Here is a 20,263-nt window from a genome sequence, read left to right on the forward strand (position 1 = left end):
TTACAAGGTCAAGAATTTCCTCCATAGGCATGATGTTAGTATAATGTACAGAGGCAGTATGGTGTAATGGTCAGGAACTCAGTCAGGAGGCTGGGTCCTACTTCCAGCTCTGCTGTTCAACTGAGTGGGACTTTGGAGAAGACATGGGACCTCTGCAGATCTTGTTTATTAGGATTTAAAAGGAGTGGGATATACTATCCGATCTCCGTGATCCCCTCTAGATACAGATTCTTTACATGGTTTTACCTTGTATACTCCATTTGTAATTTTAAAATTAAATCTCTAGAGGCCACTGCAGACAATTTTGTAAAAGCACCTTTAGCTTCCATTGCACTGTGACATTTCAGCTTTTTTCTTTTTCTTCTTTTTGTTTCATCTGAGTTTTCTTTTCCTGTTTGAATTATGTTACTGTGGTCTTATGATGGTTATCAGTGCAGGCTTTCCTGGTATCCCAGAGTGTTTGACTGGTCATTCTCATCTGGATGGCTCAGAAATGCAGAAGCTTGAAGGCGAAGGATTTAGAGCCAAGCTTAAGAACTAAGCATTTCAGGGTAAGAGAAGGATCAGGGCACATGGTCAGGTTGGTCATGAGTCTTTGTTGGTTGTGGTGTCTACCTCATCCAGCCCTGGTTAACTGCTCTGTATGCATACTTCTTGGCAACATCATGACAGAGCAATCTCCTTGAGCATCATTAGTGTGTAGGCTACAACCAAAAGGGCCTAGGTGCTTCCCTGATTTTTATCAGATAGCTGAGTGCCTTTGCTGAGCTATTGGGGAATTATAGGATGTGGACAAACCTTGTTTCTGGATTTGACTAATTCTCTCTAGCTTAGTGGTCTATGCTTCTTACTGGTTTCTTGAGCTTGTGAGCCTGATTTTAGTATCATCTGCAAAGATGATCCTTTTTGCCTCAGCTTCCAGGGGATTTGGATAAATGGCATTGCCATCCATTCAGTCAGTCAGGCCAGAAAGATGGCACCCTTTTCCTCATCTGAGCACGCAGTCTGTGAATCTTTTAGCCCTACTGTCTGCTCAGACCTCATTTACTAGTGTTGAGCTCTCTTTTCCTTCTCTATATAGCACACCAAGGGGTCTTTCTGAAATGTCCGTCTATTTTATTCCCCTGCTTAAAACCCTCAGAACCCTGTTTAGCACCATCCTCGGTAGCCTCTCACTGTTGTCAAGTTAAAATCCAACTTCGTTTGAGGAACGTTCCTAGCTCTTCTTTATTTACCTCTCCCCTTTTTCTTTAAAGTTTTTAATTTTAATTTTTATCTTTGAGAGAGACAAAGAGTGTGCTGGGGAGGATCAGAGAGAGAAGGAGACACAGAATCTGAAGCAGGCTCCAGGCTCTGAGCTGTCAGCACACAGCCTGACTCGGGACTCAAGCCCACAAACTGTGGGATCATGACCTGAGCCGAAGTCAGATGCTTAACCAACTGAGCCAGCCAGGTGCCCCCCTTCACTTCTCTTTTTATATTGAGTCCCTTGTTTCCTGGTTCCCCTTTGTTCCTCTGGGATTTACTCTCTCTTTTTGGTGAAGCACATTCTTCCTCAGTGTCCTGTCAGAGGGAGCCTGGGAGGTGAGAGTTTGAAAACTTTGCTAACCCAGAAACTTTTGTCCTGTCCTTACAGTTAAGACTTACGCTGAGTATGGATTATAATTTGGAAATTACTTCTTGTCAGAATTTTGACATTATCTATTTTCTTTTATTATTATCTAATGTTTATTTTTGTGAGAGTGAGCATGAGCAGGGGAGGGGCAGGAGGTGGGGACAGAGGATCTGAAGTGGGCTCTTTGCTGACATCAGAGAGCCTGATGAGGGGCTCGAAATCAAAAACCACGAGATCGTGACCTGAGCCAAACTTGGACACTGAACCGACTGAGTCACCCAGGTGTGCCTAAAGATTTTAAGTAATTTCTATACCCAAACTGAGGCTTGAACCCACAGCCCCAAGATCAAGAATCACATGTTTCACCAATTGAGCCAGCCAGGCCCCCCCCCCCCAACCCCATCCATTTTCTTTTAGAATTCAGGGCTGCTATTTTAAGATCTATTACCATTTTTCTTTAAAAAAGTTTTTTATTGTGACAGACATACAGAAGAGTATAAAACGTATGTACAGTTTAAAAAAGAATAATAAATGTTCATGGACGTACCACTCAGCCTGGAAATAGAACATTATGATTACTCAGAATTCCCGTGTGCTCCTAGATTGCATTCCTTTCTCTCCCCCTTAGAAGTTCCATTGTCTTGAATTGTATATCAGTCATTCTCTTTTCTTTATAGTTTTACCATCTATTGTATTAAAAAAGTAAATTCTTAGTTTTGCCTGTGTTTGAACTTTATATTATAGAGTCATACTGTGTTTATTCTTTATGACTTGCTTCTTTGCTCACCATTATTTTTGAGATTCATCCATTTTGCATGAGGCTGTAGGTGATGCATTTTCATGATGTATGGATTCCATTGTATAAATATATCATCACTTACCTGTTCTTCTGTTGGTAGACGTTGGGGTTATTTCTAACTTCTTGCTGTTGTACATAGTGCTGCTAGAATATTCTAGGACCTATACTCTAGCACACTTTTCTCTAGGTTGATATACCTAGGAATGGAGTTGCTGCCCATTGAGTTTGTTCAACTTCATGAGGTAATGTCAAGTTCTCTCCCAAAGGATCATGCCACTTTACATTCCCATATTTGTGTATCATAGTTCTTGTTGTTTCACATCCTTGCCAGTATTTGGTAGTAACCAATTTACATTCTTGACAACTTTGGTAGGTATGAACCAGCCTCTCATTGTGGCTTTAATTTGTATTCCTCTGGTTACTACTGAGTATGAACTCTTTGTTTGTTGGCCTTTCATTTTCCTTTTTTTTTTTTTTGAAAGAGACCCAGAGCATAAGCAGGGGAGGGGCAGAGACCAAGGAAGACACAGAATCCACAGGAGGCTCCAGACTCTGAGCTGTCAGCACTGAGCAGACCTGGGGCTCGAACCCACAAACCACGAGATCATGACCTGAGCCGAAGTTGGGCGCTTATCTGACTGAGCCACCCAGGCGCCCCTCTTGTTTCCTCTCTTAATACTTAGTTATTTACAAGAGTTCTTTAGGTATTTTGGGTACTGATCATCTGTCAGTTACATGTATTGTAGGTGTCTTAGTTCATGGGTTGCTTTTTCATCTGATAACTTCAGGTTCTTAAATTTAATGTCAAGATTTATTTTTTAATCTTTATTGGCTGGTACTTTTTGTCTCTTATTTAAAAAATCTTTCCCTTTGCCAAAGGTTTTGTTTTGTTTTTAAGTTTATTTATTTATTTTTAGAGAGAGAGAGCACAAGCAGGAAGGGGCAGAGAGAAGCAGAGACAGAATCCCAAGCAGGCTCTGCACCAACAGTGCATAGTCCAGTGTAGGGCTCAGACTGATGAACCATGTGATAATGACATGGGCTAAGGTCAGAAGTCCCACACTCAACCTAGATGCTCCCCCTTTGCCAAGGTTTTCTCTTATTTTTATTTTTATTTTTTTAGTGTTTATTTATTTTTGAGAGAGAGGGCGCGCGCGCGGAAGTGCACACGCTTGTGGGGGAGGGACAGAGAGAGAGGGAGGCACAGAATCTAAAGCAGCTCCAGGCTCTAAGTTGTCAGCACAGAGCCTGCTGCAGGACCCAAACTCAAGAGCTGCGAGATCATGACCTGCTCTGAAGTCAGTTGCTCAACCAACGGAGCCACCCAGGTGCCCCTCTAAGTTTTTTTTAAATATTTGTTTATTTTGAGAGAGAGGGAGAGAGCATGTGCATGCACAAAGGAGAGGGGCAGAGAGAAAGAGAATCTCAAGGAGTCTCCAAGCTGATAGCACAGAGCCCAATGTGGGCACAATCTCATGAAATGTGAGATCATAAGCTGAGATCAAGAGATGCCTAACTGAGCCACCCAGCTGCCCTTAAAACTATATTTGTTAAAAGTTCATAATCTTTAATCTCTCTAATATTGGCAGCATATATAGTGATATCATGCTCCACGCCCCTAACCCTTTATTCCCAGTTTTTGGTTACTTCTTTTTCTGCCTTTTGTTTTTTGATTTATCAGAAGCTCATCGATTTTACTAGATTTTTGAAATAACTAATTTTTATAAAAAATTTCTATAAAATCTGTATATTTGTTTCCTAGTTCATTAATTTTTGTGCTTTATTATTTTTATTTGCTGATTTAGAAATTATATTATAGTCCTCTTTCTCATTTTTTGAGGCAGATGCTTACCTTATCTCTTGTCTTTTATAATACATTTCTTTCTAAATATTGCTTTTAGATTGCTTTCTAAATATTGCTTCTAAATATTGCTATGCCCTGAGTTTTGATATATAATTTTAAAACGTTCATTTCTAGATTTTCTAATTTTCTTTTGATTCAGTTTTTTACCTGTGAGTTTAGAATTTCTCAATGTTTGAAATTTTCTTTTTCTTTAGTTATATTTTTGTTATTGAGATCTCTAATTTGATGTACTCACGTCAGAGAATATTGCCCTTTTAATACCAGTCCTGTATTAATTATGTTCTGCTGCATAACAAATTATCCCAGAATTTAATGGCTGAAAAGGGTTATTATTATCTCACCATTTCTGTGAGTTTGGAATCTGGGCTCAAGCTTAGCTGTGTGCCATGGCTCTGGGTCCCTCACAGGCTGTCATCAAGGTGTCAGCCTGTTGGGCAGTTACCTTAAGGCTCGATTGAGGGGAATCCACTTCCAGGAGTCTGGCCTCTTAATGTTTCTTCCCAGCTTGCCAGCTCATTCGTGCATTTTAAAAGATTTGCAAGTGTTTTCCCTGTCATTAGTTGCTTTAAACAGAAGGGTCAGGGTACCTATGGAGCCAAACTGTTTCTGATGGAAAATGTATCTGTGTCAGCTACTAAAGACCTGAACTAAAAACAAATGATTTCCTGAGGAGGGGGTTATTTTTTGAGACAAGGAACCCGTGTGAATTAGGGTCCAGTAAGGAAACCCAAAGCCATGGTACTATTTGAACAGAGGGAGTTTCACAGGGGGAGTTGGTAACACAGATGTGGGAGGCCTGGGAAGCAAATGGGGGCACCAGGGTTACGTAGTGGTGGTAATCGCAGGAAGCAGCTAACTTGCCTAGGGCTGATGCCACAGCCGAGTGGGATTCGTGAGCCTGGAACCATGGAGGAGAGGTCCTGTGGAACCGGTGCTCAGCTCTCCGAGAGGGACACCTGCTTGAGTGCCGCTCTTGTCTCTGAGGTGCCCAAGGTGGCCGGAGATGAGAGTATGGAGAGGAGCTGGGGAGGAGTTGGCATCTGGAACTGGCTGCTACTTCTGGGAGAACCCTGATGAGAGCAGCAGCCATTTGGGAAGGAACAAGTTTTCTGCCTCCTCCTACCAGCCAGCCGCCCGGTAGTTCCCCTGTTATCCTTACCTAATAGCTGGAAAAGGAGAAGGTTGTTGGCAGAGCCCCAGCCCCTCTAAGCAGAGTACAGAAGAGTGGTTGTGGAGGGGAGGGACAATCACCAAATAAAGGGTGAGAGGCTGACCCAGTGCTTTTGGAGTCTCTCAAGCCCTGCTTTACTCAGCTAGCCAGTGCTGTTCCTTGAGAGGCCAGAAAGCCATGGAGCCAGCCTGACCCCCAAACTTCACAGTATCCTTGGTTTATTTATAGTAACTGGTATGAAGTGATAGCTGTTTCTCCTTTTCTCTTAGAATATAAAATATTACCAGGGTATCCGGGCTGCTGTGAGCAGGGTGAAGGACAGAGGACAGAAGGCCTTGGTTCTTGACATCGGCACTGGCACGGGACTCTTGTCAATGATGGCGGTCACAGCAGGAGCTGACTTCTGCTATGCCATTGAGGTGAGCCATACTCTCCAGATATGTGTCCTGTGTCTTGTGTGGGAGGTCTGTCTTGCATCTTGCCTATCCATTTGTTTACAAATGCTCATGGAGTGCTCACTCTATTTCAGGCATAGGGCCAGGTTCTAAGGATATGGAGATGAATCAGACATGTTTCCTTACTCCATGGGCTCCTTTTCTCCTCTGAAAACAGTGGTTCTCAGCCTTGGCCTGATGTCAGAATCACTTAAGTACTTAAATAGCTTCAGAAAATACTGATGGCTAACTGCCTTCCCTGCCTCCCCACCCTGCTACACTGAGCCAGTTTTAATTTAATTATTCTGGGCTGTGGCCTGGGTGTTGGGAGTTTTGACTGTGCACCAAGGTTGAGACCTGCTAATTTAAATGTCCCCACCGAGCTTGCTATCTTATTGCGTTTGTCAGTAGTTGGGCAGTCTGTCATTTCATTCCTTTATTGTAACATTAAACATGTATTGTTTTGCTGATAATGTAAATAATGCATTCCACTATAGGAAATATGGTAAACATAAAATAAAAGTAGCGTGTTAACACAAAGTTAACTATTGTTGAAATTTTGGCATATTTTCTTCCCAGCTTTTGGGAAAGGGTGGCATATATGTGAACACTTTTTCCAACAAGATTTGGTTTGTATGGTGATTGAGTTGTGAATAACAAAGTCCCAAAATAACAGTGGCTTAAACAAGATAGAAGATTTTTGCTTTCTCACATAAAGTCTGGAGACAGCAGTCTGGGGTATTCTACTCAGACTCCTTCCAGCTCCTCACCACTCCTTCTCTATAGTGTGGCCCTCATGCCCATGGTCTAGAAAGGTGGGCATTTTAGGTTGAGGGAATACGTATGGTATCATCTACAGTCAAGTGTCAGGGTAGAAATCCAGAAAGGTAGATTGTAGCCACACCGTGAAGGACCTGAGTGCTACAGTAAAGACTTCTAACGCCAACATCTTGAGTTACTTGTTCTTAACCCGATATAAGAATAATGGGCTTCAGGGCCACTTGGGTGGCTCAGTCGGTTAAGTGTCTGACTTCAGCTCAGGTCATGATCTCACTGCTGATGAGTTTGAGCCCCAGAACCTGCTACAGATTCTGTCTCCCTCTCTCTCTCTGTCACTCCCCTGCTTGCACCCTGTCTTTCAAATGTAAATAAACATTTTTAAAAATCTTAAAAAAAAATTAAATAGTAGGCTTCAGGTCTCCATGGAAGTCCTGAGAGATGAGTGTGTGTGTGTGTGTGTGTGTGTGTGTGTGTGTGTGTGACCCTTTGCACTTGTTTGAGGACTTCATAAAAAGATGAAGAGTCATTTCTTGGTCTACTAGGGTGTCATCAAGATTTTTTTTTTTTTGAGAGAATAGAGATAGAAAGAGTGAGAATATGAGCAGGAGTGAGGGAAAGAGAGAGAGAGCATCCCAAGCAGCCTCCACACCCATCACGGAGCCTGATGTAGGGCTTTGTCTTAAACACTGTGAGATCATGACCTGAGCCAAAATCAAAAGTCAGATGCTTAACCAATTGAGCCATCCAGGCACCTCCATCATCAAGATTTTTAAACAGATACAAAGAAATTTGTTTTAGGATAATTACCTTAGTTAGCCTCAAGTAAATTTTATTATCCTTACTTTACAAATGAAGAAACTAAGACTCAGAGAGGCTAAAGACTTAATCCCACAATTAATAAATAGGAGAGCTAGACCTGGAGACTTGGTCTTTTGGTTCCTAATTAAGGTACTCACTCTACAGAGTTATCTTTGATGGGAGAGGATGTGTGTATATGTGTATATACATATATATATTTATGATTGAGAACATGTTTTCTGGCATAATTGGTAGGATTGTGCTCTTGGGTTTTTCTGTATATTCCCATCTCAGTTACTTGGATTTCTGATTTCTCTCTTGATGCACTGGTCTGTGATTCTCAGATTATTTCTGTTTGGCTTTTGACATCTTATGGTAGCCTCCCAGCTTTTACTTTAGTGACCATCTTTTGAACCTCTGGACTCCGTTCTGGCTGGACTGCCCTGTGGTTTTCAACTCTGCTTGAGCTGTACAACTGGAAAGACAGGTCTAGAACACTATGAGTGAGAACCTGCTGGTCTCTGGAGATGAGCATCTGAACCTTTAGAGAGTGGCATGTACAGGCGGATTTGCAAACTCATTTGCAGATGTGACAGGTGAAGTTGGCACTGTAAGAGATTGTTCAAGGAGAGAGTAAAATGAGAAGGGCAGAGCTGGAGACATGCCTCTGAGAGGAAGAGTGGCTAGTAAAGTCAAGTTCAGAAAGACACAAAGAGACCCTAGAAGGCAGAGGTAGAAGCCAAGGTTGCATGTTGTGGGAAAAAGGAAGGGGTCAGCCAGTGTGGATGTTATAGCCCAGCATTGTCATATAGAACTTTCTGTAATGCTGAGTAGTTTCTGTAGCTATGCTGGCCAGTATAGTGGTGCCTAGCCACATATGGCTGCTGAGCACATGCAGTATGACTAATATGAGGAACTGAATTTTTAAATTTCACTCCGTCTTAATCAACTTCTATTTAAATGCATGTGGTCATTGTATTAGACAGCACTGATGTAGCCATTGAGTAGGATGAGGACCAAGAGAGAGCTGTTGGGTTGGTAGCTAGGAGGTGACCTTTAGGTGGTATTTTCAGGGAAATAGGGTTGAGGAGTAGACAGAATAAAGGAATTAGATGATAACTATAAACTTCTCTTTTAATACATTTGAAAAGTGACGAATATTTTGGGAAGGTGTATTAGTTACAGTGATTTCTGTGGCAAATGCTTTGAGAATAAAGCATGGTCCTTGTAGGACCTCACTTTCCTTCCTTCTTTGTAAGAGCAAGAACTCAGGAATTTCTAGCAAACCTCTCCTTGGGTATCTTTGGCCAGAATAAAATTCAGTCCTGTTTAACTTACCTTAGTGACCTGGCCTGAGAGATTTGGTACACAGACAGGTGTACCACTTGGAAGGTCAGTCCCCTAAACTGACTGAAGGGGCAGGGGAGTACACAGAATGATGTTGGGAAGTCAGCGTCATGGGCCATTCCAGAAAAATGTGTTTTGGTAGAGATCTTGAGGCCCCTGTGGCTGAGGAGGAGACTGTGAATTTCAGAGCTTGAAGGTTCAGCGGAAGAGATGAGTGATAATGTCGAGAGGCAGGAGGGGTGAGGGGATGATACGAACTTGTGATACTTTGGGTTGGAGGCAAAGTGATGGGTAAGAACTGAGGTCTTGAGGCCCTCAGACTACATCTAAAAATATCAAGCAAGATCCTAGACATAATTTGAAACAGATTGGGATGATTTTTTTCTAGCTAAGCACATATGTATCCTTTGCAGAAGAATATAGCATTTCCCCCTTGATTTTAATAAAAGAAGTATGTGTTCATGGTAGAAAATATGAAAAATGCAGAAAAGGACTTAGGAAGAATGGAAATCTTGTCCTTGTGACCAGTTACTTTATCATTTTGTTCTATTTCCACTCTGTAGGTGTGGCCGCATGTGCATCTGTATGTTTTATGCACTGTCGTGGTTGGAGCTGTGCAATCTAAATTGGGCAAGCTAGAAAGTAAGAGTTGGAGGGGCTCGTGTTTAGGGATAAGCGAAGGGTTCAGGAAGACTTCTGGGGAAGGGGGGCTGTCCTGCAGAGTTGGATTTGCCTTGGCAATTGGGGGTAGGTCAGAGAAGACACAGGCTTCCTTAGTGCACAATGAGGTCAGTATGGCGGGAGCATCAGTCATGGGTTGGGGGTGGATTAGGAGGGGAATAAGGCTGGGGTAAATAAGGTATTTCGTATTATGGAGGTCCTCGAATACCGTAAAATAGAGGCTGTGTTAGGCCAGCATCGGGGATTTGGGACAGTTTTGAGCTGACGCCTGTTTAACAGCTAATACAGTAACAGTCTCACTCCCTTCTAGAGAGCACAACACTTGTCCAGCCCCACACCCCAGGTTGTGGATTTGTGATGCAAATCCCCTTGCTGCTTTCTTCTAGCCTGACACTGACACCTGCTGTTCTTGCTAGGTAGTGCAGCCTTCCTGGGAAGCCCTGCCTCCCCAGTGTGCCTAGCATAGAACTCCCACAAGTTAAACCCAGCGGATGGCCTTCCCTTTGTATTCATTTTCATGACATACATTTGGAGAATAAACTATTTAAGTTACAAAGATGAAGTCTTGTTTATTTAGATCAAATCAGCTCAAGGAATATTTTGCCTGTATCAAACAGTAACAGAGGTACATTTTATATATTAAGAAGGAAACTCTGTAATGAAGACGTCTTTTACTTCAAACCTTAGAACCTGTATCATGACATATTGTGCTAATCTTGGATGTTAGGATGTTATTTATTTCTCATTTTTACTTGGGTTTTGGCTCTAATTTCTAGGTTTTCAAGCCCATGGCTGAAGCTGCCGTGAAGATTGTGGAGAAAAATGGCTGCAGTGATAAGATTAAGATTATCAACAAGCATTCCACTGAGGTGACGGTAGGACCAGGTAAGATCAACACATACTGTTTTGAGAGATGCCTAGGTGGCTCATTTGGTTGAGCATCTGACTCTTGATTTCTGCTCAGGTCGTGGTCTCATGGGACTCTGCACTCACAGCGTGGAGCCTGCTTAGAATTCTCTCTCCCTCTCTCTCTGCCCCTCTCCCGATAGTCTGCTCTCTCGTGCACTCTCTCTCCTTCTCTCTCTCTCTCTCAAAATAAATAAACTTAAAAAAAAAAACCATACTGTTTTAAAAGCCTTATTTATCACTCTTGTAGGAGAGAGGAAAAAGTTTATTCTGGTTATCTGGAATAAATGTATTCAGGTTATCGCAGAGACGTGGGGCTTCTCCATATGGTCTGAAGATAAGTACTTTGCTTCTCTACTAGTGAAAACAAATCAGCAGTGAGTAAGCCAGAACTAATCATGCTCAACAGTGGTGAGACAAATGAAACTTCCTTTTGCTTTAAGCAAGTTGAAATTCCTGTGTGACAGCTCTCAGAGATTTGAGTTTTATCAGACGGAAGTAAAACTAAGTAGATAGCAGAAAGAGGTTTGCTTAGTGCTGACATCCTGCTTCAGCACTGAACACGAGAGATTTGCCTGTATAGCACAGTCTCTCCAGGTTTTCAGAATATTTTTTTATAATCTAGACATTTTTGAATCAGACTTCTAAAATTTCACATGCCACTGATACTTGGAGAGACAGTGGAAAGATGTGCAAAAGAAGCTTCTGGGGTGAGGTTACGGATATCACCACAGTTTTTTAAAATGCAGTATTTTAGATTGAAAAATCTATAAAAGGTCAACATTTTTGTCCCATTTAAAAAATTATTTTTTAGTTTTATTTAAAAAATTTTTTTAATGTTTTATTTATCTCTAGGAGAGAGAGAGAGACAGCATGAGCAGGGGAGGGTCAGAGAGAGAGGGAGACACAGAATCGGAAACAGGCTCCAGGCTCCGAGCTGTCAGCACAGAGCCCGACGCGGGGCTCGAACCCACGAACCGTGAGATCATGACCTACGCGAAAGTCGGACGCTTAACTGACTAAGCCACCCAGGTGCCCCCACAAAATTATTTTTTAAAATGGAGAATCTAAAACATGCACAAAAGAAAGGATTAGTGTCCCCTTTATTTTTGAATCCTACAAAAGTGTGCAAATCATCACATTTTTTAATCACATTATCAAGGTATATTTACATAAAATGAGTACATCTGGGGCGCCTGGGTAGCTCAGTTGGTTGAGTGTCTGACTTCGGCTCAGATCATGATCTCACAGTTCCTGAGTTCAAGCCCCCCATCAGGCTTTGTGCTGACAGGGTAGAGCCTGGAACCTGCTTCAGATTCTGTCTCTCCCTCTCTCTCTGCCCCTCCTCAGCTCATTCTCTCTCTCTCTCTCTCTCTCTCTCCCCCCCCTTCCTCCCTCTCAAAAATAAACATTAAAAAAAATTTCTTTTAATGAGTCCTATCTATCTTAAGTATATAGTTTGATGAGTTTGGACAAATGTAAACACACTTGTAACCTCTTCCACATTCCAGACTGTAGAATGTCTTTATCTTGCACAAAGAGATTCCTCATGATGCTTTATAGTCTTTCTCCTCCATATCAATAATCCTAGGTACCCACTGACCTGCTTTCTTCAATGTCAATTACATAGCCCCCTTTCTAGAATTTTGGGTAAGTAAAGTCACCCATGTGTATTCTTTTATGACTGTTTTCTTTTATTTAGCATAATGCTTTTGGGTTTCATCCACCTTCTGTGGATAAAGAGTTGCTGAGTAGCACTCTCGGCATGCATAATTTAATTTGTTCATCCCCTCACCTACTGATGGACATGGTAGTTTCTTAGCTCTTTAGGTTTACTGGTTTTTTCTTTTGTGGTGTCTAATCTGCTAAGTACATCTGGTGAATTTTTTATTTCTCATATATTTTTCATATCTAAAGGTTCCCTTCGATTCTTTTTTATAACTTACATTATTGTTATTTGTTTATGTGATCTTTTAAATAGTTGTCATATATATATTAGCGGAGTCTTTAAATTTATTTTTTTTTTAGAGGACATTACTTAAAGTTTATTTTGAGAGAGAAAGAGCACGCACACATGTGTGAGCAAGTTGGAGAGGGACAGGGTGGGGGAGAGAATTTCAAGTAGGCTCCACACTGTCGGTGCAGAGCCTGATGCAGGGCTCAATCTCATGAATGTAAGAGTCAGACACTTAACCATCTGAGCCACCCAGGTGCCTCTGTATTAGCTGTTTTAACATCCTTGTCTTCTGCTTCCACTGCCTCAGTCTTTCCATGTCTAGTAATTTTTATTTGGATGCTGTGTATGGTGGGAGTTTTGCGTTGCTGAGTGCGAGAGTTTATTGTCTTCCTTTAAAAACTTTGTCTGGGGTTGCCTGAGTGGCTCAGTCGGTTAAGCGTCCAACTTTGGCTCAGATCATGATCTCATGGTTTGTGAGTTCGAGCCCCACATCGGACTCTCTGCTGTCAGCACAGAGCCTGCTTCAGATTGTCTATGTCCCTCTCTCTGCCTCTTCTCTACTCACTCCCCCTCGAAAATAAATAAACATAATTTTTTTTTAATTAAAAAAAAGGCTTGGCTGGTATGTAGTTGGGCTACTAGTAGATCAGTTTGATCCTTTGGGGGCTTGTTTTTAAGCTTTGTTGGATCAGGGTTAGAATAGTTTTTTATTTTTTATTTATTTATTTATTTTTTAAAGATTTTTATTTTTAAATAATCTCTACACCCAACGTAGGCCTTGAGCTCACAGCCCTGAGATCAAGGGCCACATGTTCTACCGACTGAGTCACCTGGCACCCTGGGTTAGAATAATTCTAAGTCAGGTTTTCTCAATAGTAACATTTTGGGCCTGATGATTCTGTGTTGGGAGGAGCTGTCTTGTGTATTGGAGGATATTTACCCCTGGCTTCTAGCCAGTAGAAACCAGTAGCACCTACTCTCCCACTGTCATTTGTACCGACCAGAAGTGTCTCCAGACATTGCCAAATGTCCTGGGGTTAGGTGGGGGCAAAATTGCCCCCTGTTGAAAACCACTGTTCTCTCTCTTTTTTTTTTTTAATATTTATTATTTTTGAGAGAGACAGAGTGCGAGTGGGGGAGGGACAGAGAGAGACAGAGACAGAATATGAAGCAGTCCCCAGGCCCTGAGCTGTTTCAGAGCCCAATGCGGGGCTCAAACTCATGGACTGGAAGAACGTGACCTGAGCCGAAGTCAAGATTCTTAACTGACTGAGCCACCTAGGCGCCCCTGAAAACCACTGTTTTAAGACTACCTAGGTCACACTAGCATGGCATGGCTTTTCTGTGGTCTCTGCTTAGTGCCTGGTGCTGGCTGATTGGAACTAGAGTGTTTCTCAGTCCTCTGTGAGCTCTGGAAATTATTCTCTTTCTAGCTCAATGGTCGTCCTTTGCCTGGCTTTCTTTACTCTTCTCTTCTATGTGTGTGAATATATTCAACAAGGGGCTTCAGGGAGGGCCTGTGCATATTTCAGAAGTCTACTTCTGTGTAACATCCTCTCTGGTCTCCCTCCTGCTGGCGGCCGCCCTTGAGCCCCAGCCACCTGCGCTCTCTGCTCCTGTTGCTATCTCCTTACCTCAGCAAGACTGCTACAGTCCGCCTGACATCGTGCTCTTTGTACAGCGTCTGGAAACTACCTACTGGCAGAAAGCCAGAGAAGTTGCAGGGGTCACTTTGTTTCTCAGAGAACAAATTGTGCTTCTTCTTATTCAACATCTGAAAACACTTGTTTCATATATTTTATCTAGCTTTCTAGTTGACTACAGTTGGTGGGTGAGTTTGATCCCAGTTACTCCACAGCTGACTTGGGAAGCAGCATTTGTCCATCTAGTCATGTGGCAAAGACATACAGGGCCCTGGGGAAACCACCCTCCTCAGGCTCCCACTGCACCCTCCGCATTAGCACTCACATGCTAGATGCTGGGCTCTTCAAGAGTGTTTATTGAGATTCAGTGGATCATAAAACTTTGCTTATTTGAAGCAAACTGGATAATAAACCATTTTAAGTTACAAAATTGGTTTAAAAGTTATTCAGGAGAATAATAGAATTGGCAGGCTTGGTGACTGATTAGATGTAAGATGACAGGGAGGAATCAAGAATTCAGCCAGATTCGTTGGGATGAGCATTGGGTGTTGTATGGAAACCAATTTGACAATAAATTATTTAAAAAAACAACAACCAAGAATTCAGCTGATATTTGCTGGCTCTTGGTGGGTGCTAGATATTGTTCTAGGCGTTGGGGTAAAATGGCAAGCAGAGCAGACAGGGCCTCTGCTCTCCTGGGGCTTCAGGGCTGTGTGACTGGTGGGGCCACTCACTGAGGGAGAAGTAGCTGTGTAGGGGCGGGGTGCGGTTTGAGATAGTACATTTCCGTTTGAGTTGGGCATGATATCAGAGAGGTAGGCAGTGCCACTCAGGAGGGCAGTCTCTTTCCCAAGAGACAAATGTTTCTTATCAGCCTCCTTTCATGGCATCCTGCCATTGAGCACAAGGATACTCATGGAAAGTGGACAGATTTGGGGTACCTGGGTGGCTCAGTCGATTGAGCGTCTGGCTCTTAATTTCAGCTCAGGTATGAACTCACAGGTTCCTGGAATGGAGCCCTGCATTGGGCTATGTGCTGAGAACGCAAAGCCTACTTGGGATTCTCTCTCTCTCCCCCTCTCTCTGCTTCTCTCTTGCTCTTGAGCATGTGCGCACACACTCTCTCCCTCTCTCAAAATAAATAAACTTTTAAAAATAAAAAAGAAAGTGAAAGTGGACAGCTTTTACCTTTGCTGTCCTACCACCACCACCTGGGGCATATCTCATTACCCTTGTTTTACAGATTAGGTGACTGATGGTCAGCACTGAGGGTTCAAGGCTGGAAAGTGGGATCCAGCCCCAGGTCTCCATGACTTCAGGTTCAAGCTCTCTCTACTTACACCCTCCTTTGAGCTTCCTAAATGCTTCTCTTTCCTTGTGTTATCCATGAGACTTGTCTTTGGTGTAGGGAAGATGAGTGGGCTTTGTCAGAATTTGTGTGGCATTACAAGTGTTTACGGTTAATTGTCTATGATAAATAGCCCCTTTCAAAGTTTATTTTGTCTCTTGGCTCGTTAAAAATCATAATTGTAGAAGTAACATTGCATTACATTATAGAGGTTCATGTAATAGATTCAGCAAAAAGATCTTCCCTAATCCTAGTATTCTAAAACAACTATTACTTGGGGGATTGTTTGGTAGCAAGAAACTAAATTAAGGAGGATTTAGTGAAAGGAACTGGGGATTCTGAATCCTGGATCTTGTATCATTAGAATCACACAGCCTCTCTTGGTTTGGTTTTCTCTCCCTCTGTGCAGCCTGGAAATATTAGAAATACCAGCATTCAGGGGCACCAGAGTGGCTCCTTCAGTTAAGTCTCCTACTCTTGATTTCAGCTCAGGTCATGATCTTATGATTCATGGGTTTAAGCCCCACATTGGGCTTCTTGCTGATGGCATGGAGCCTGCTTGGGATTTCTCTCTCTCCCCCCGTCTCCGTGCCTCTCAATCATTCGTGCTCCGTCACTCTGTCTCAAAAATAAATAAATAAAAAATAAACTTTAAAAAAAGGTAGCAGCATTAAGTTTTTATTTTTCAAGTCATTTTTGTTAATATGCTAATGGTTTAATTGTTAATTTGCATCTCTCCAATTGCTAATAAGAACGATACATTTTTGAGGCACTTGGGTGGCTCATTTGGTTAAGCATCTCATTTGGTTGATCTCAGGGTCAGGAGTTCAGGCCCTGTGTTGGACTCCACACTGGGCATGGGGCCTACTCTAAAAAAAAATAATAACATTTTCCATATATTTGATTGGTTGATTTTTCTTTTTTTAAAATTTTTTTAAATGTCTTATTTATTTCTGAGAGAGAGACAGAGACAGAGACAATGTGAGCAGGGGAAGGTCAGAGAGAGAGGGAGACACAGAATCTGAAACAGGCTCTAGGCTCTCAGCTGCTGGTCAGCACAGAGCCTGATGTAGGGCTTGAACCCACGAAGCATGAGATCAAGACCTGAGCTGAAGTCGAACACTTAACCGACTGAGCCACCCAGGCGCCCCTGAGTTTTCTATTTTGAATTATCTGTTTGTATTTTTGCCTGGTTTTCTTTTTGGATGTTTATAGCTTTCTTATCAGTTCTGCAAGTCCCTTGCAATATTAAACTTACAGAAAAATTGAAAGAGTGGTAGAGTGGATACCTATATTCTCTTAAGCAAGACTTATCAATTGCTGGTATTTTGATGTGTATATGTATATCAAAATGGGGTTTTTGGTGAGCCATTGGAAAGTTAGTTGTGTGACACTACTGCATTCTTCAGTATATGTATATGTTTTCATTTTAGTGATCTGTTAGCCTTTTATCTTTCATGTATTAATATTTTTTCTCATTGCCGCTTGCTTCTGGCTCTTCCCTCATGTTTCTTAGATGGTGACATGCCATACCGTGCCAATATCCTGATCACGGAGTTGTTTGATACAGAACTGATTGGAGAGGGAGCTCTGCCTTCCTATGAACATGCACACAGGCATCTCGTGCAGGTAGGGAACCGAGGGCCTCCCTTGAGCGTATTGCTGTGATCTCAGCTGGCTCATACAGGTCTCACTGATACTGTGTGCTCTGCACAGCCTGAGCCCTCAGTACTTCTCTGTACACCTTAGGGTACCCTTGATTCCTGTAAGACTCTGGTTCTCCTTAATTAGGACTTCTCGATCTTTTATCAGGTCTTCATTGGCTAGAGTCAAAAGACAAGAAACTGTCTTTAAACTCAGTTCAGCAAACATTTTTTGAATGCCACCTGTGTATAAAATGTTTTAGCATCCAGGGAGAAATATAAAACATCCTCCTTGTTTCTAAGATCCACACTGGTCAGTGACAGTGAGGACTGGATAGGCCAAATGGAGAGGCAGACAGAAAAACCACTAACATTTGTTTTAGGATTGGTGGATGGGGTCTGGGATCAGGAGATAAGGGCATGTGTAGAGAGGGTGGAATTTGGAAAGGCACTGAGGAGAGGGAGAGGTATCCCAGGTAGAGGACCTACTTGGTAGGTCAGTGAGAACACCACACCTGAGCAGACTTGTGAGCTAGTTAGGGAGCAGGTGGAAGGCCTTGAATGCCAAGTCATTCTAGGCAAAAGAATTTGGGTAGTAATAGTTTCGGGGAAAGGCGGAGGCATGCTGAAAGTGTTATCTCAGAGATGTTGGTGTTTTTTTTTTTTTATCGACATAAACTTCCCCAGAGGCAAAAGCCAGCTGGGGAGGTGTGAGTGTCTGCTTCTTTTCCTGCCACCTGTCCTGTGGGCACCATCCAGGTGATCCTACAACTGTCCCAGTCTGGGGCCCTCTTTGGGGATTCTTGGTGTTTCCACAGTGAAGAATGTGGCTCCTTTCACGACAGTCAGGGCCATAGTCTACCTTACACAGTCAGCATGTGACGGTGATTGTTCCACAGATCCCCACACTGTGTGAGATGTCTCATTGTCTCCCAACACGTGAAATCTTTTTCTAGTAATTTTAGTAGTAATTATTTCTGTTTCTCCACATTAAAACCGTCAGCTAAAACAAAACAAAAACCATCAACTAGATGAATCCCGGAAACCGAGAATAAAGATGTTAGAATTACGTTAGTGTTGCCCAATCGGTCTTTCTCTAATTCATTTAAGAATTATGAGGTGCAGGTAGCCATCTGAAGATTCCTTTCTCAATTGACCTTGCAGCCAGGCATCCATTGTCTTTTTTTTTTTAATGTTTGTTTATTTTGAGAGAAAGTGAGCAACTGGGGGGAAGGGACAGAGAGAGAGGAGAGAGAGAGAAAACCCAAACAGGGTCCATGCTGTCAGCATGGAGCCTGATGCACAGCTCCATCCCACAAACTATGAGATCATGACCTGAGCCAAAACCAAGAATCAGACGCTTAACTGACTGAGCCGCCCACGTGCCCCTCCGTTGTCTGTTCTAATCACTGTCCCCATCTGCTCCCCCTGTTTCCCAGCTTGAAAGAGTTGTGGCTTTACACAAAGGTTTCCATTACCTTGTCCCTCTTCCTGCCTTGAGACAGTCATGGAACTAGGTTGCTGGCCTATCTGACAGATAGTCCATGTGGTAGTGAATGACCCAGTGATTGATCTGAGAAGGTAAATTTATCAAGTGCCTTCATTTTGCTGGGCTCCTTTTTGAGTACCAGGAATATGAAGATATACTCCCAGACAGGCAGGTAGGTGAGCAGGTTATCACAGTACAGTTGGAGTTACGCTCAGATGGTCAGTGGAGTGAGATCCTGCCCACTCTGGTAGGGGAAGATGGGGAGCATCAAGGACGATGAAGCTTGAGCTGAGTTGGTCTTGAAGAGTAATCAAGTGTTGGCCTGTCAGATGGGGGTATTTTCAATAGAGCAGGTCAGCATGCACAAAGATGTGAAGAAAAGCTGGTATGGTGCGAGTTGTTGGCATTATAGTTTGTGTGAGAGGCAGAGCCACACTGAGATGGGCCACTGTGCTCCAGAAGGTAGTGTGGTACCACAGGAGGGGATTGACATTGGATTCATGGAGGCAGGCAGGTGGAGAGCAGTTGGGGTGTAAGATCAGAGGTAGGAAGGCTGATTAGAAGGTGTTTGGGGTCATCCAAGCCCTGAGACTGAGGCGGGCCTCATCTTAGACCAGGAAAATGGGCCTGAAGAGGTACACTTGGGGAGGAGGAAGGTGGTTAAGGACTTGGTAATTACTTAGATGTAGAGGTATGGAGGATGATGCCAGCATTTGGGGCATGAGTGACTGGATTGGATGGTGGTGTTCCCTACTGAATGGGAGGATGGGAGGAGGACCAAACCTGAGAAGGAGGGGGAGAGGTGAAGATTGGTTGTTTGGTTTAGACAGAGTTTCAGCTATCTGAGGGTCAGCCAAATAGAGTGAACCAGAAGGTCTTTGGATATGTGGTATTTAGTAAATGAAGATTGACAGACTGAGCTCCCTCGGGGGAGAATATTTTGGAGGGAGAGAAAGGTGGGCCAGACCAGGTCTGGAGTTCTCTCTGAAGGATGAACAGGGGAAGCTCAGCCCTCTGAAAGAGACAGAGGGGGAGAACAGTACTTCTCATCAGGGGCCATGCCTGGAGACATTTTTGGTGTCACAACTGAGATGGCGATGCTGTTGGCATCTTTGTGGATAGACGCCAAGGATATTGATAAACATGGTATGATGCGCAAAACAGCCCCCACAACAAAGGATCATCTGGCCCAAGAGGTCACTAGTACTGAGGTAGAGAAACCCTGTGCCTGTCATTTCCCTGTAGCAGTACCTGTGTCTTCTTCATGGCTGGGCCCCCGATGCCTGGTACATACAGGTTGTCGGATGAAAGAATGCGGTAGGAGGGAAGCTGGATGAGGGATTGCAGCCAAAACCAAACAAGGGGAGTAATTGGCAGTGCTCAGTGAGGCCAGGAGGTTAGATCATCTGAGGTTAGACACATGTCCATTGGGCTGTGCATTAAGAAGGTTCTGGCTTCTGGGTAAGAACTGTACCTAAGAGAAGCTCTGAGCCCAGTGCCAGAATTACTGCTTCACAGGAAATCTTGGACTCTTTCTTCAAAGTTGGTGTGGGAGTTAATCAGCATAACAATTAAGGGTTATTTTTGAAGTATTTAAGTGTCATGTAGCTAGGAACTTGTCTGACATAAATCATTTTAGGCCTAACATGTATTCTTTTTGAAATCTGGTTCCTTTTTTTCCTTTCCCAAGGACATTAGGCCCAAAACGGTTCACTGTTCTGAACCATTAGATGCTGCTAAACTGACCTGATATCAAGGAACAAACCAACCAACTTCCCTCCCTCCCTC

At 43.0% G+C, this 20,263-nt stretch overlaps 1 protein-coding gene across 1 annotated transcript in view; it reads left to right on the forward strand.

Annotated features, from left to right (window-relative positions):
* PRMT7 (protein arginine methyltransferase 7) overlaps window positions 1-20,263 on the forward strand; it is a 44,049-nt gene that overhangs the window by 8,481 nt on the left and 15,305 nt on the right. Inside the window, exons 4-6 of the mRNA XM_077755468.1 lie at window positions 5,719-5,868; window positions 10,266-10,374; window positions 16,860-16,972. Coding sequence (XP_077611594.1) covers window positions 5,719-5,868; window positions 10,266-10,374; window positions 16,860-16,972 — 372 coding nt within the window. The remainder of the gene's footprint in view (window positions 1-5,718; window positions 5,869-10,265; window positions 10,375-16,859; window positions 16,973-20,263) is intronic.

The sequence above is a fragment of the Crocuta crocuta genome, unplaced genomic scaffold (assembly GCF_008692635.1).
Source record: "Crocuta crocuta isolate KB4526 unplaced genomic scaffold, BGI_CrCroc_1.0 scaffold152, whole genome shotgun sequence".
Classification (NCBI taxonomy): domain Eukaryota; kingdom Metazoa; phylum Chordata; class Mammalia; order Carnivora; family Hyaenidae; genus Crocuta; species Crocuta crocuta.